Consider the following 15,568-nt stretch of genomic DNA (forward strand, 5'->3'; position numbering starts at 1 on the left):
TTTTAATGTGTTCTTATACTAAAAATATTTATTACTAACCCAGGTACCATAGGTGGTTAGCGGTGGTTGTTGGAGGTAGTTGACGGTAGTTGGAGGTGGTCAGAGGCGGACGAGGATTTGTGCTCGGTGAGTTTAATATTTTTATAATATTTATTGGCAATTGTAATTATATTTTATCTGAAATTTTTCAAACCTGTCATGTTTACAATAAATTATTTCAATTCTTTTTTCGCGCGAGCACAAATTCAGTAGCTATAAATGCGCTAATAAAATTTATTACATTATTGTTTGATTAAATAATTATATCTATGCTTACACAATATTTTTGATATGTTCTTGTACTGAAAATATTCATTACTACTCAAGGTATAACCCGAGGTGGATAGCGGTGGTCGTTGGAGGTGGTTGGCGGTGGTTGGTGGCGGTCGGAGGTGGACGAGGAGGAGGACGAGGAAGACGATAAGAACAAGGTGGACGAGGAGGACGAGGATTTCTGCTCGGTGAGTAAAATATTTTCATAATATTTAATGTCAATTGTGATTATATTTTATCTAAAATTTTTTAAACTTGTCATGTTTACAATAAGTTATTTCAATTCATTTTTCGCGGAAGCCCAAATTCAGTAGCTATCAATGCGCTAATGAAATTTCTACAATTTTTTATAATTTTCTCACAATCTTCTTGGTAAAATGTGTCAATGAAAATATTATATTAGTACTTACACGATATTGTTGATGCATTCTAATTTTTGCTTGTTTCAATGCGCTAATAAGGGTGATCGAGGTGGACGAGGAGGCGAAGGACGAAAAAGACGAGAAGAACAAGTTGGACCAGGATGAGGAGGACTTGAGCACTGCGAGTATAACATTTTTATGATATTTGTAGGAGTAGAAGTAGGAGTGGCATCAGGAGTAGGAATGGAAGTAGGAGTAGGATCAAGAGTAGGACTAGGAGTAGGAGTAGCGTTTTTTTTTCTCTATCACACCCATTTTTTGTGATTAGTTTTCGGCGGGCGAGTGGGTCCAGGTTGGCCTGGGAGCGTAGGAGGTTACTGCTCTATCGACTCTACGTAACGGGCTCGCACCGACATTCGTAGTAACCAAAGTAGTGTCGGTATGGAAGCTTGATATTGAGTTGGTACGATCAGCTCGATCATTCCCGTAAGAAGACGCGTAACCACGTACACCGCCAACCACCGCAACAACCGCCGAGCACCTTCAACCACCGTCAACTAACTCTTCCCACCTCCGACCACCTTTGTCCTCCTTGTCCACCTGGTACCCGTCCTCCTCCACCTCCCCGCTCCGCGTCATCTCCGTCGTCCTCGTTCTCCTCAACCACCGCCGATCACTTCCAACCACCCCCTACCACTTCCTAACAGCGCCTACCACCTCTTACCATTTCCGAACACCTCCGACCACCTCCGACGACCTTCGTCCTCCTCGTCCCTCTGCTCCTCCATGTATTCTATAACATTGATATTCATAATTATTCCAACAACTTTTCTTTTGCTCTCTCGATCTTGAATTTTCGTGGGCACAGAATCAAAACGCTGTTTTAGCTAGTCGCAAGTGAAGTATCTACGTTGGGTACAGAAGCAGAATTGTTTTTCGAAAAGTGTCCGTATGGAAAAAAATTCAGAGTAACTGTAATACATCACGGATGCGCTAATTTTGATCGAGATGAAATGGATGCTCCGTATATGAGACAGTGTTTAACGCAGTGTCCTGATTTACAGACCTAAACAGGTGATTGTCGGCGATTTTATTTTTTTTTAATGGGGAGAGATTCAACGAAGCTTCTTAAAACCTAGATTGTATTTTAACACACGATTGAAAAGTACAATCAAAATTTTGTATCATCCAACTGTCGCAGAACGGCGGCGTTATTAGCTGACCCGTTAACTGAAGAATATACCCTTTAGTCAGCGGCTGACCATCGAAGGGCCTAGCCGCTTGAGTATGGAATCGGCAAGGAAGATAAAGTGCGTATTTCTTGTCTGGAATGTAAAGACATATCATATAATCATACATCATACATCATACATCGTACATCACACATCATATCATACATAGTATTGAAGTTCGAACCAAAGTTTGGATGTTCGGATGTTCAGAAAGTGACGTCACTCCAAATTTTCTTTCTCTTGACGTCATCGATCTAAAATCAGCTAGCCGAATTCCTCAGTCTGGAAACAAACGCGCAGTAGAGCGGACGTGAGAGAATCGCGCTCCGCAGATTTCGAGTACCGTGTTCTTTACTTCCTGGGTCCTGCGCCCCGAGTCCGCTTTCTCGTGCAACTCGACTTTTAGGACAACCGCCCCGTAGTTTCTGCGCTCTAGGTCCACTACCTCGTGAAACTAGACATCAGGGACATGCGCTCCAAAGTTCTGGCTGTCCACGTCCTTGACCTGGTGACTTTTGACCTTCAGGACTAATTTTTCCTAGTTCTGACTGTCCTGGTTCTCCACCTTGTGGATTTTGACAGCCAGGAAAAACGAGGTATGACCCGAGGTGGTGGACGGTGGTTGGAGGTGCTCGGAGGTGCACGAGGAGAAGGACGAGGAAGACAAGGAGATGAAGGTGGACGAGGTGGATGAGGATTTGTGCTCGGTGAGTTCACGATTTTTAAAATATTTAATGGCAATTGTAATTGTATTGTATTTGAAATTTTTCAAACTTGTCATGTTTACAACAAATTATTTCAATTCATTTTCTGCGCAAGCACCAATTCAGTAACTATAAATGCGCTGATAAAATTTATTATATTATTAATTATTTAAGTAATTGTATTAATCGTGACACATTATTTTTGATGTCTTTTTATGCTAAAAATATTTATTACTATTCCAGGTATAATTCAAGGTGGTTAGTGGTGGTCGTTGGTGGTGGTTGACGGTGGTTGGAGGTGGTTGGAGGTGGTCGGAGGTGGACGAGGGAAGGACGAGGAAGACAAGGAGATGAAGGTGGACGAGGTGGACGAGGATTTGTGCTCGGTGAGTAAAACACTTTTATAATACTTGATGGCAATTATAATTATATTTTATCTAAAATATTTCAAACTTGTCATATTTATATCAAATTAGTTCATATCATTTTTCGCGCAAGCACATATTCAGTAGCTATCAATACGCGAATAAAATTTATTATATTATTAATCAATTAATTAATTATATTAATCCTCACACAATATTTTTGATTCTTTCCTATACTGAGAATATTTATTATTATTCCAGGTATGACCCGAGGTGGTTGGCGGTGGTCGTTGGAGGTGGTTAGCGGTGGATGGAGGCGGTCGAGCTGGACGAGGAGGAGGACGAGGAAGACGAGGAGAACACGGTGGACAAGGGGGACGAGGATTTGTGCTCGGTGAGTTTAACATCATTATAATATTTGATGAAGTAGGATCAGGAATGTAAGTAGGAGTAGAAGTGGGATCGGGAGTAGGAGTAGGAGTAGGAGTGGGAGTAGAAGTAGAAGTACGAATAGAAGAAGGATCAGGAGTAGGATCAGGAGAAGGTGTAGGATCAGGAATAGAATCAAGAGTTGGTGTAGGATCAGCAGTAGAATCAGGAGAAGGTGTGGGATCAGGAGTAGAATCTCGAGTAGGTGTGGGATCGGGTGAAGAAGTAGTATCAGGAGTAGAAGTAGGAGTAGGATCAGGAGTAGGTGTAGAAATAGGAGTGGCAGTAGTAATAGCAGCAGGGTGCGGGGGGGGGGGGGGGGGGGGGGGGTCAGGGTAGGGTAGGGTGACGAAGAAGAGAAACCAAATACAAAATAGTAATAGCCCTTTGCCGCAGCATAGATCCATACAAGATTCCAAGGTAGGCATCTGAGATTTACGAGCAAAGTCTGAATAGTACTTTGTCAATCTTGTTAGACCTATGAGATACGTTTCTAACCAGACAAAAATATATTGAAAATTTACAGTATTTGACAACAGTGATACCTTATCACGTGGACAGTGGCCCACCTGATGATCAAGCTTTACAAGTCCTCATTAAGAGTAAGTTTTACAAGTTCTTGGTAAAAGTACCAACAATTACTTAATAACTTCATTCGAAATTAATAATATGTTTTTGTTTTCAGTATTGAAGGCTATTAATGAGGATAGTCCAACGGTGCCCACATTATTAACGGACTACATATTGAAAGGTGGGTTGATTTCTTTCACCTTGTCTTGAATCCGTGCGAGATAAACACTTGTATATTTCACGGTCCCGTTATTATCATGAGGTTGAAGTTCGTAATGTTATTCAGGCTATGAATCTTTAGAAAAACTTGGAATACAACTTCAGGATTGTCTGAAAATAAGTAAACCGTAATAAACCAAATTATAATCATATCAAGTTATCAGTAATAAGCAATTGCGGGTAAAATATTAGCTTACTTTTATAAGTATTTATGAATATAGCCTCTATGAATATTCATTGTTGGTATATAAAGTCTGGCAACGTACCTACTTTCTGTAAGAGATGTTGAAGATTTTCAACATAATTATGTTTCAGTTCTGTGCCCCATCTAGTGATCCACTAGTACATATCCTCCGACGTGACATCGCTGTGCTACGTATAAAGAAGAAAAGATTTATTAAGATGCAGATTGCTCCTCTCTTCTTGCCATTGTGCTTTCATATAGCACTACAATAAATCTTATAGAAATAAGCTCTCATTGAGATTTCTCTGTATTTATGACTCGACGCGAGAAGGCAAAAATCAATGTAATGCCATCTGTAAGGTAATTGGACTCGTATTCGCACTACGAGAACTCGTTGGGCATTTTGCGGTGAAATTTGAAAAATTGTTGTACAAGAAATTAAATAACTACAAATATGGCTAAAAAATATTATCTCTAATTGTGAATGTAGCTAATACAGCGTTAACCGTATATTGATTATGTTAATGATCTATTGTGACAAGATCAGAATTAGATAAGCTCTCTAAATACTTTTTTCTAGTCTATTAATTTATATCATGTATATGTAAATGTATATTTCGTCAGTTTATACAATCACTGCACTAGGATTAACTTTGCCACGTTTTATGGTGCGCTTGTGTAATTTGTATATTATTAACCTTACGTTTTACTCTATTTACGACAAGTTGTGAGTGTTTCTAATTTCTTGGCAATGATTTATGTACATGTATGTGTATATATGTATATGTATACTTACGCATGTGTATATACATATATACACATGTTTAAGACTAGATTTTTACAATAAACACAGAGGTTTTAGTATATTCACATACGGATTTCTGTGTATAGGTATACTTGAACTAAAATATCCTTATCTCTAATACGGAGTTCTTCGTAATTCGCATTTGTTCTTGTAACCCAATGTCCTACATACGATGGCAAAAATCGAAATCCAACTTGACTGAGTCTCAAAGCCCTGTTGACATAAAAGCAGTTATTTGATAGAAATTATAGTTTATAGTTTATACAGCACATTGCATGATATTTCATTATAAATACATATGTTTCAATGTATTTAGGAATAATTTATCAAATATACAGAGGTCATGTGCAAATAATAAATGAATTCGACCGCAGTTTGATGTATTCATTAGAGCTTTAACAATAAATTTAAGCTTTGTTACTTCTTTTATTTTATTATGGATAATCAAAAACATTTCCGACTATTCGTGCTGTGGAAGCATGGGGATTAAACCAAATGTAGCAAAAGATTAGAAACAGTGTATGTAGAGTACGGGTATTTTTCTAATAATGCAAACACGTGCAGCTAGCTTAGTTTTGACATATCTAGAATACCACGCCTTGCGAATTAGCTTTCCACACAGAGATGAATGATGAATTTCAAGGACTGCATTATCGTTGTTGAATACTCTATGCTTCATGGGAAAAGAAAATGTGTAACGATAACATTGATGCACCGAATCATCGTCGACTTTAACTTTTGAAATGTCCTACCATTTCCGAACACCTCCAACCATCCTATTTACCTATATTACTAGATCAGCTATGATATGAAAAGAGAAGAATTATTCATTTCGAAATGGGATTCTATTCGACACGCGCTCGATGTATCCCATAACATTAATATTCAAAATTATTCCGACAACTTTTCATTTGCTCTCTCGATCTTGAATTTTCGTAGGCATATAATCGAAACGCTGTTCTAGCTAGTCGAGAGTGAAGTATCTACGTTGGGTAGAGAAGCAGAATTGTTTTTCGAAAAGTATTCGGATGGAAAAAAATTCAGAGTAACTGTAATACATCACGGATGCACTAATTTTGAACGAGATAAAATGGATTCTCCGTATATGAGACAGTATTTAAAGCAGCCTAGTGATTTAAAGACCTAAAAAGTTGACAGGGAGAGAAAGAACGAAGCTTCTTAACACTTCGAGTGTATTTTACCACACATTTGAAAGATACGAGCAAAATTTTTCATCATCCAACTGTCGCAGAACGGCAGCGTTATCAGCTGACCCGTTAACTGAAGGATACATCTTCAGTCAACGGCTGACCATCGAAGGGCCTGGCCGCTTGAGTCTGGAATCGGCAGGAGAGATAAAGTGCGTATTTCTTGTATGAAATGTGAAAACTAAGATCATTATACATCATATCATATCATCATACACCATACATCATACATCGTACATCATACATCACACATCATCATACCTAGTATTACAGTTCGAAACCAAAGTTTGAATTTTCGGATGTTCGGAAAGTGACGTCACCAATCTAAAATCGGCTAGCCGAGTTCCTCAGTCCGGTAACAACCGCGCAGTAGAGCGGACGGATGAGAGTCGCGCTCCGCAAATTTCGAGTACCGGGTTCTCAACCTCCCGGATCCTGCGCTTCGGGTCCGCTACGTATTTCAAGTACCGGGTTCTCAACCTCCCGGATCCCGCGCTTCGGGTCCGCTACGCGGTGAAACTCGACTTCCAGGATAAGCGCTCCGTGGTTCCTGGTTCATGTTTACAATAAATTATTTCAATTCGTTTTTCGCGCAAGCCCAAATTCAATGGCTGTCGGTGCGCTAATAAAATTTCTATAACTTTCTCATCTTCTCGTAATCTTTTTGGTAGAACATGTCGATAAAAAAATTATATTAAACCTTACACGGTATTTTTGATTTGTTCTCATCCTGAAAATATTTATTAGCATTCGACGTATAACTCGAGGTGGTTGGCGGTGGTCGTTGGGGGTGGTTAGGGGTGGTTGCGGGTAATCGCGGTGATTCAGGAGGAAAGGGACGAGGATTTCTGCTCGGTGATTTTAACAATTTTACAATATTCGATGGCAATTGCAATTGTATTTCATCTAATCTTTTTCAAACTTGTCATCTTTACAATAAATTATTTCAATTCGTTTTTCGCGCAAGCCCAAATTCAGTAGCTGTCGGTGCGCTAATAAAATTTCTCGACTTCCGGGATAAGCGCTCCGTGGTTCCTGGTTCATCTTTGCAATAAGTTGTTTCAATTCGTTTTTCGCGCAAGCCCAAATTCAGTAGCTGTCGGTGCGCTAATAAAATTTCTCGACTTCCAGGATAAGCGCTCCGTGATTCCTGGTTCATCTTTACAATAAGTTGTTTCAATTCGTTTTTCGCGCAAGCCCAAATTCAGTAGCTGTCGGTGCGTTAATAAAATTTCTCGACTTCCAGGATAAGCGCTCCGTGGTTCCTGGTTCATGTTTACAATAAATTATTTCAATTCGTTTTCCGCGCAAGCCCAAATTCAGTAGCTGTCGGTGCGCTAATAAAATTTCTCGACTTCCGGGATAAGCGCTCCGTGGTTCCTGGTTCATCTTTGCAATAAGTTGTTTCAATTCGTTTTTCGCGCAAGCCCAAATTCAGTAGCTGTCGGTGCGCTAATAAAATTTCTCGACTTCCAGGATAAGCGCTCCGTGATTCCTGGTTCATCTTTACAATAAGTTGTTTCAATTCGTTTTTCGCGCAAGCCCAAATTCAGTAGCTGTCGGTGCGCTAATAAAATTTCTCGACTTCCAGGATAAGCGCTCCGTGGTTCCTGGTTCATGTTTACAATAAATTATTTCAATTCGTTTTCCGCGCAAGCCCAAATTCAGTAGCTGTCGGTGCGCTAATAAAATTTCTCGACTTCCAGGATAAGCGCTCCGTGGTTCCTGGTTCATCTTTACGATAAATTATTTCAATTCGTTTTTCGCGCAAGCCCAAATTCAGTAGCTGTCGGTGCGCTAATAAAATTTCTCGACTTCCAGGATAAGCGCTCCGTGGTTCCTGGTTCATCTTTACAATAAGTTGTTTCAATTCGTTTTTCGCGCAAGCCCAAATTCAGTAGCTGTCGGTGCGCTAATAAAATTTCTCGACTTCCAGGATAAGCGCTCCGTGATTCCTGGTTCATCTTTACAATAAATTATTTCAATTCGTTTTTCGCGCAAGCCCTAATTCAGTAGCTGTCGGTGCGCTAATAAAATTTCTCGACTTCCAGGATAAGCGCTCCGTGGTTCCTGGTTCATCTTTACAATAAATTATTTCAATTCGTTTTTCGCGCAAGCCCAAATTCAGTAGCTGTCGGTGCGCTAATAAAATTTCTATAACTTTATAATCTTCTCGTAATCTTTTTGGTAGAATATGTCGATAAAAAAATTATATTAAACCTTACACGGTATTTTTGATTTGTTCTCATGCTGAAAATATTTGTTAGAATTCGAGGTATAACTCGAGGTGGTTGGCGGTGGTCGTTGGGGGTGGTTAGGGATGGTTGCGGGTAATCGCGGTGATTCAGAAGGAGAGGGACGAGGATTTGTGCTCGGTGAGTAAAACACTTTTATAATATTTGCTGGCAATTGTAATTATATTTTATCTAAAATATTTCAAACTTGTCATGTTTACATTAAATTATTTCAATTCATTTTTCGCGCAAGCACAAATTCAGTAGCTATGAATAAGCTCATACAATTTATTGCATTATCAATTAATTAATTAATCAATTACATTAATCCTTACACAATATTTTTGATGTGTTCTTATACTGAAAATATTTATCACTATTTCAGGTATAATCCAAGGTGATTGGCGGTGGTTGGAGGTGGTCGTAGGTCGACGAGGAGGAGGACGAGGAGGACCAGGATTGGTGCTCGGTGAGTAAAACACTTTTATAATATTTCGTGGCAATTGCAATTATATTTTATATAACATATTTCAAACTAGTCATGTTCACATTAAATTATTTCAATTCATTTTTCGTGCAAGCACATATTCAGTAGCTATGAATAATCTTGTACAATTTATTATATTATTAATTAATTGATTAATTACATTAATCCTTACACAATATTTTTGATGTGTTCCTATACTAAAAATATTCATTACTATTCCAGGTATTACCCGAGGTGGTCGGAGGTGGACGAGGAGGAGGACGAGCTGGACGAGGAGGAGGACGAGGTGGACGAGGAGGAGGCGGGGTGGGTCGTGGGAGAGGACCTCTCCTCTCCTCAGAGGAGGGGAGGGGGAGGGGCAGGGAAGGGGGAGAGTTGGGCTGGGGCGTGGGAAGGGAAGGGAAGGGAAGGGAAGGGAAGGGGCGGGGAGGGGAGGGCGGCGGGAGGGGGCGGGAGGGGGAAGGGAGGGAGGAAGGGAGGGCGGGCGGGTGGGAGGGAGGGCGGGAGGGAGGGCGGGCGGGAGGGCGGGAGGGAGGGAGAGAGTGGAGGACGGACGTCAATGCGAGCCCGTTAGAGTTAATAGAGCAGTACACCCCCCCCCCCCCCTCTGGCGCCCGCCCGCCCAGCCTCCCTCCCTCCCTCCCTCCCACCCACCCGCCCTCCCTTCCTCCCTCCCTTCCCCCTCCCGCCCCCCTCCCGCCGCCCTCCCCTCCCCGCCCCTTCCCTTCCCTTCCCTTCCCTTCCCTTCCCTCGCCCCAGCCCAACTCTCCCCCTTCCCTGCCCCTCCCCCTCCCCTCCTCTGAGGAGAGGAGAGGTCCTCTCCCACGACCCACCCCGCCTCCTCCTCGTCCACCTCGTCCTCCTCCTCGTCCAGCTCGTCCTCCTCCTCGTCCACCTCCGACCACCTCGGGTAATACCTGGAATAGTAATGAATATTTTTAGTATAGGAACACATCAAAAATATTGTGTAAGGATTAATGTAATTAATCAATTAATTAATAATATAATAAATTGTACAAGATTATTCATAGCTACTGAATATGTGCTTGCACGAAAAATGAATTGAAATAATTTAATGTGAACATGACTAGTTTGAAATATGTTATATAAAATATAATTGCAATTGCCACGAAATATTATAAAAGTGTTTTACTCACCGAGCACCAATCCTGGTCCTCCTCGTCCTCCTCCTCGTCGACCTACGACCACCTCCAACCACCGCCAATCACCTTGGATTATACCTGAAATAGTGATAAATATTTTCAGTATAAGAACACATCAAAAATATTGTGTAAGGATTAATGTAATTGATTAATTAATTAATTGATAATGCAATAAATTGTATGAGCTTATTCATAGCTACTGAATTTGTGCTTGCGCGAAAAATGAATTGAAATAATTTAATGTAAACATGACAAGTTTGAAATATTTTAGATAAAATATAATTACAATTGCCAGCAAATATTATAAAAGTGTTTTACTCACCGAGCACAAATCCTCGTCCCTCTCCTTCTGAATCACCGCGATTACCCGCAACCATCCCTAACCACCCCCAACGACCACCGCCAACCACCTCGAGTTATACCTCGAATTCTAACAAATATTTTCAGCATGAGAACAAATCAAAAATACCGTGTAAGGTTTAATATAATTTTTTTATCGACATATTCTACCAAAAAGATTACGAGAAGATTATAAAGTTATAGAAATTTTATTAGCGCACCGACAGCTACTGAATTTGGGCTTGCGCGAAAAACGAATTGAAATAATTTATTGTAAAGATGAACCAGGAACCACGGAGCGCTTATCCTGGAAGTCGAGAAATTTTATTAGCGCACCGACAGCTACTGAATTAGGGCTTGCGCGAAAAACGAATTGAAATAATTTATTGTAAAGATGAACCAGGAATCACGGAGCGCTTATCCTGGAAGTCGAGAAATTTTATTAGCGCACCGACAGCTACTGAATTTGGGCTTGCGCGAAAAACGAATTGAAACAACTTATTGTAAAGATGAACCAGGAACCACGGAGCGCTTATCCTGGAAGTCGAGAAATTTTATTAGCGCACCGACAGCTACTGAATTTGGGCTTGCGCGAAAAACGAATTGAAATAATTTATCGTAAAGATGAACCAGGAACCACGGAGCGCTTATCCTGGAAGTCGAGAAATTTTATTAGCGCACCGACAGCTACTGAATTTGGGCTTGCGCGGAAAACGAATTGAAATAATTTATTGTAAACATGAACCAGGAACCACGGAGCGCTTATCCTGGAAGTCGAGAAATTTTATTAGCGCACCGACAGCTACTGAATTTGGGCTTGCGCGAAAAACGAATTGAAACAACTTATTGTAAAGATGAACCAGGAATCACGGAGCGCTTATCCTGGAAGTCGAGAAATTTTATTAGCGCACCGACAGCTACTGAATTTGGGCTTGCGCGAAAAACGAATTGAAACAACTTATTGCAAAGATGAACCAGGAACCACGGAGCGCTTATCCCGGAAGTCGAGAAATTTTATTAGCGCACCGACAGCTACTGAATTTGGGCTTGCGCGGAAAACGAATTGAAATAATTTATTGTAAACATGAACCAGGAACCACGGAGCGCTTATCCTGGAAGTCGAGAAATTTTATTAACGCACCGACAGCTACTGAATTTGGGCTTGCGCGAAAAACGAATTGAAACAACTTATTGTAAAGATGAACCAGGAATCACGGAGCGCTTATCCTGGAAGTCGAGAAATTTTATTAGCGCACCGACAGCTACTGAATTTGGGCTTGCGCGAAAAACGAATTGAAACAACTTATTGCAAAGATGAACCAGGAACCACGGAGCGCTTATCCCGGAAGTCGAGAAATTTTATTAGCGCACCGACAGCTACTGAATTTGGGCTTGCGCGAAAAACGAATTGAAATAATTTATTGTAAAGATGACAAGTTTGAAAAAGATTAGATGAAATACAATTGCAATTGCCATCGAATATTGTAAAATTGTTAAAATCACCGAGCAGAAATCCTCGTCCCTTTCCTCCTGAATCACCGCGATTACCCGCAACCACCCCTAACCACCCCCAACGACCACCGCCAACCACCTCGAGTTATACGTCGAATGCTAATAAATATTTTCAGGATGAGAACAAATCAAAAATACCGTGTAAGGTTTAATATAATTTTTTTATCGACATGTTCTACCAAAAAGATTACGAGAAGATGAGAAAGTTATAGAAATTTTATTAGCGCACCGACAGCCATTGAATTTGGGCTTGCGCGAAAAACGAATTGAAATAATTTATTGTAAACATGAACCAGGAACCACGGAGCGCTTATCCTGGAAGTCGAGTTTCACCGCGTAGCGGACCCGAAGCGCGGGATCCGGGAGGTTGAGAACCCGGTACTTGAAATACGTAGCGGACCCGAAGCGCAGGATCCGGGAGGTTGAGAACCCGGTACTCGAAATTTGCGGAGCGCGACTCTCATCCGTCCGCTCTACTGCGCGGTTGTTACCGGACTGAGGAACTCGGCTAGCCGATTTTAGATTGGTGACGTCACTTTCCGAACATCCGAAAATTCAAACTTTGGTTTCGAACTGTAATACTAGGTATGATGATGTGTGATGTATGATGTACGATGTATGATGTATGGTGTATGATGATATGATATGATGTATAATGATCTTAGTTTTCACATTTCATACAAGAAATACGCACTTTATCTCTCCTGCCGATTCCAGACTCAAGCGGCCAGGCCCTTCGATGGTCAGCCGTTGACTGAAGATGTATCCTTCAGTTAACGGGTCAGCTGATAACGCTGCCGTTCTGCGACAGTTGGATGATGAAAAATTTTGCTCGTATCTTTCAAATGTGTGGTAAAATACACTCGAAGTGTTAAGAAGCTTCGTTCTTTCTCTCCCTGTCAACTTTTTAGGTCTTTAAATCACTAGGCTGCTTTAAATACTGTCTCATATACGGAGAATCCATTTTATCTCGTTCAAAATTAGTGCATCCGTGATGTATTACAGTTACTCTGAATTTTTTTCCATCCGAATACTTTTCGAAAAACAATTCTGCTTCTCTACCCAACGTAGATACTTCACTCTCGACTAGCTAGAACAGCGTTTCGATTATATGCCTACGAAAATTCAAGATCGAGAGAGCAAATGAAAAGTTGTCGGAATAATTTTGAATATTAATGTTATGGGATACATCGAGCGCGTGTCGAATAGAATCCCATTTCGAAATGAATAATTCTTCTCTTTTCATATCATAGCTGATCTAGTAATATAGGTAAATAGGATGGTTGGAGGTGTTCGGAAATGGTAGGACATTTCAAAAGTTAAAGTCGACGATGATTCGGTGCATCAATGTTATCGTTACACATTTTCTTTTCCCATGAAGCATAGAGTATTCAACAACGATAATGCAGTCCTTGAAATTCATCATTCATCTCTGTGTGGAAAGCTAATTCGCAAGGCGTGGTATTCTAGATATGTCAAAACTAAGCTAGCTGCACGTGTTTGCATTATTAGAAAAATACCCGTACTCTACATACACTGTTTCTAATCTTTTGCTACATTTGGTTTAATCCCCATGCTTCCACAGCACGAATAGTCGGAAATGTTTTTGATTATCCATAATAAAATAAAAGAAGTAACAAAGCTTAAATTTATTGTTAAAGCTCTAATGAATACATCAAACTGCGGTCGAATTCATTTATTATTTGCACATGACCTCTGTATATTTGATAAATTATTCCTAAATACATTGAAACATATGTATTTATAATGAAATATCATGCAATGTGCTGTATAAACTATAAACTATAATTTCTATCAAATAACTGCTTTTATGTCAACAGGGCTTTGAGACTCAGTCAAGTTGGATTTCGATTTTTGCCATCGTATGTAGGACATTGGGTTACAAGAACAAATGCGAATTACGAAGAACTCCGTATTAGAGATAAGGATATTTTAGTTCAAGTATACCTATACACAGAAATCCGTATGTGAATATACTAAAACCTCTGTGTTTATTGTAAAAATCTAGTCTTAAACATGTGTATATATGTATATACACATGCGTAAGTATACATATACATATATACACATACATGTACATAAATCATTGCCAAGAAATTAGAAACACTCACAACTTGTCGTAAATAGAGTAAAACGTAAGGTTAATAATATACAAATTACACAAGCGCACCATAAAACGTGGCAAAGTTAATCCTAGTGCAGTGATTGTATAAACTGACGAAATATACATTTACATATACATGATATAAATTAATAGACTAGAAAAAAGTATTTAGAGAGCTTATCTAATTCTGATCTTGTCACAATAGATCATTAACATAATCAATATACGGTTAACGCTGTATTAGCTACATTCACAATTAGAGATAATATTTTTTAGCCATATTTGTAGTTATTTAATTTCTTGTACAACAATTTTTCAAATTTCACCGCAAAATGCCCAACGAGTTCTCGTAGTGCGAATACGAGTCCAATTACCTTACAGATGGCATTACATTGATTTTTGCCTTCTCGCGTCGAGTCATAAATACAGAGAAATCTCAATGAGAGCTTATTTCTATAAGATTTATTGTAGTGCTATATGAAAGCACAATGGCAAGAAGAGAGGAGCAATCTGCATCTTAATAAATCTTTTCTTCTTTATACGTAGCACAGCGATGTCACGTCGGAGGATATGTACTAGTGGATCACTAGATGGGGCACAGAACTGAAACATAATTATGTTGAAAATCTTCAACATCTCTTACAGAAAGTAGGTACGTTGCCAGACTTTATATACCAACAATGAATATTCATAGAGGCTATATTCATAAATACTTATAAAAGTAAGCTAATATTTTACCCGCAATTGCTTATTACTGATAACTTGATATGATTATAATTTGGTTTATTACGGTTTACTTATTTTCAGACAATCCTGAAGTTGTATTCCAAGTTTTTCTAAAGATTCATAGCCTGAATAACATTACGAACTTCAACCTCATGATAATAACGGGACCGTGAAATATACAAGTGTTTATCTCGCACGGATTCAAGACAAGGTGAAAGAAATCAACCCACCTTTCAATATGTAGTCCGTTAATAATGTGGGCACCGTTGGACTATCCTCATTAATAGCCTTCAATACTGAAAACAAAAACATATTATTAATTTCGAATGAAGTTATTAAGTAATTGTTGGTACTTTTACCAAGAACTTGTAAAACTTACTCTTAATGAGGACTTGTAAAGCTTGATCATCAGGTGGGCCACTGTCCACGTGATAAGGTATCACTGTTGTCAAATACTGTAAATTTTCAATATATTTTTGTCTGGTTAGAAACGTATCTCATAGGTCTAACAAGATTGACAAAGTACTATTCAGACTTTGCTCGTAAATCTCAGATGCCTACCTTGGAATCTTGTATGGATCTATGCTGCGGC

The 15,568-nt window shown here is 39.6% G+C and overlaps 2 protein-coding genes across 3 annotated transcripts in view; one reads left to right on the top strand and one right to left on the bottom strand.

Moving 5' to 3' along the window:
- The first annotated feature begins 1,002 nt into the window (after positions 1 to 1,002).
- Positions 1,003 to 5,131, top strand: LOC138190324 (fasciculation and elongation protein zeta-2-like). The gene is made up of 6 exons (XM_069137223.1): positions 1,003 to 2,613; positions 2,854 to 2,996; positions 3,237 to 3,369; positions 3,931 to 4,006; positions 4,090 to 4,155; positions 4,509 to 5,131. The coding sequence occupies exons 3-6, from the start codon at positions 3,286 to 3,288 to the stop codon at positions 4,523 to 4,525; spliced, it is 243 nt and encodes an 80-aa protein (XP_068993324.1). The 5' UTR covers positions 1,003 to 2,613; positions 2,854 to 2,996; positions 3,237 to 3,285; the 3' UTR covers positions 4,526 to 5,131.
- An 8,790-nt stretch (positions 5,132 to 13,921) lies between these two features.
- The window catches only part of LOC124222161 (fasciculation and elongation protein zeta-2-like), a 91,863-nt gene continuing 90,216 nt past the window's right edge, over positions 13,922 to 15,568 (bottom strand). For both annotated transcript variants that reach the window (XM_069137163.1, XM_069137162.1), the window contains 3 exons: positions 15,356 to 15,431; positions 15,207 to 15,272; positions 13,922 to 14,853 (listed from right to left, as the gene is read on the bottom strand). In XM_069137163.1, coding sequence (XP_068993264.1) covers positions 14,837 to 14,853; positions 15,207 to 15,272; positions 15,356 to 15,431 — 159 coding nt within the window. In that variant the 3' untranslated portion in view covers positions 13,922 to 14,836. The remainder of the gene's footprint in view (positions 14,854 to 15,206; positions 15,273 to 15,355; positions 15,432 to 15,568) is intronic.

Source organism: Neodiprion pinetum, chromosome 6, assembly GCF_021155775.2.
Source record: "Neodiprion pinetum isolate iyNeoPine1 chromosome 6, iyNeoPine1.2, whole genome shotgun sequence".
Classification (NCBI taxonomy): Eukaryota; Metazoa; Arthropoda; class Insecta; order Hymenoptera; family Diprionidae; genus Neodiprion; species Neodiprion pinetum.

Bases quoted from the DNA above. Each gene is read 5' to 3' on its own strand.
- LOC138190324 (XM_069137223.1), top strand. From the start codon at position 3,286: ATGGAGGCGGTCGAGCTGGACGAGGAGGAGGACGAGGAAGACGAGGAG. The intron at 3,370-3,930 runs GTGAGTTTAACA...GAAAATTTACAG, and splicing joins GGGACGAGGATTTGTGCTCG to TATTTGACAACAGTGATACC. The intron at 4,007-4,089 runs GTAAGTTTTACA...TTTTGTTTTCAG, and splicing joins TTTACAAGTCCTCATTAAGA to TATTGAAGGCTATTAATGAG.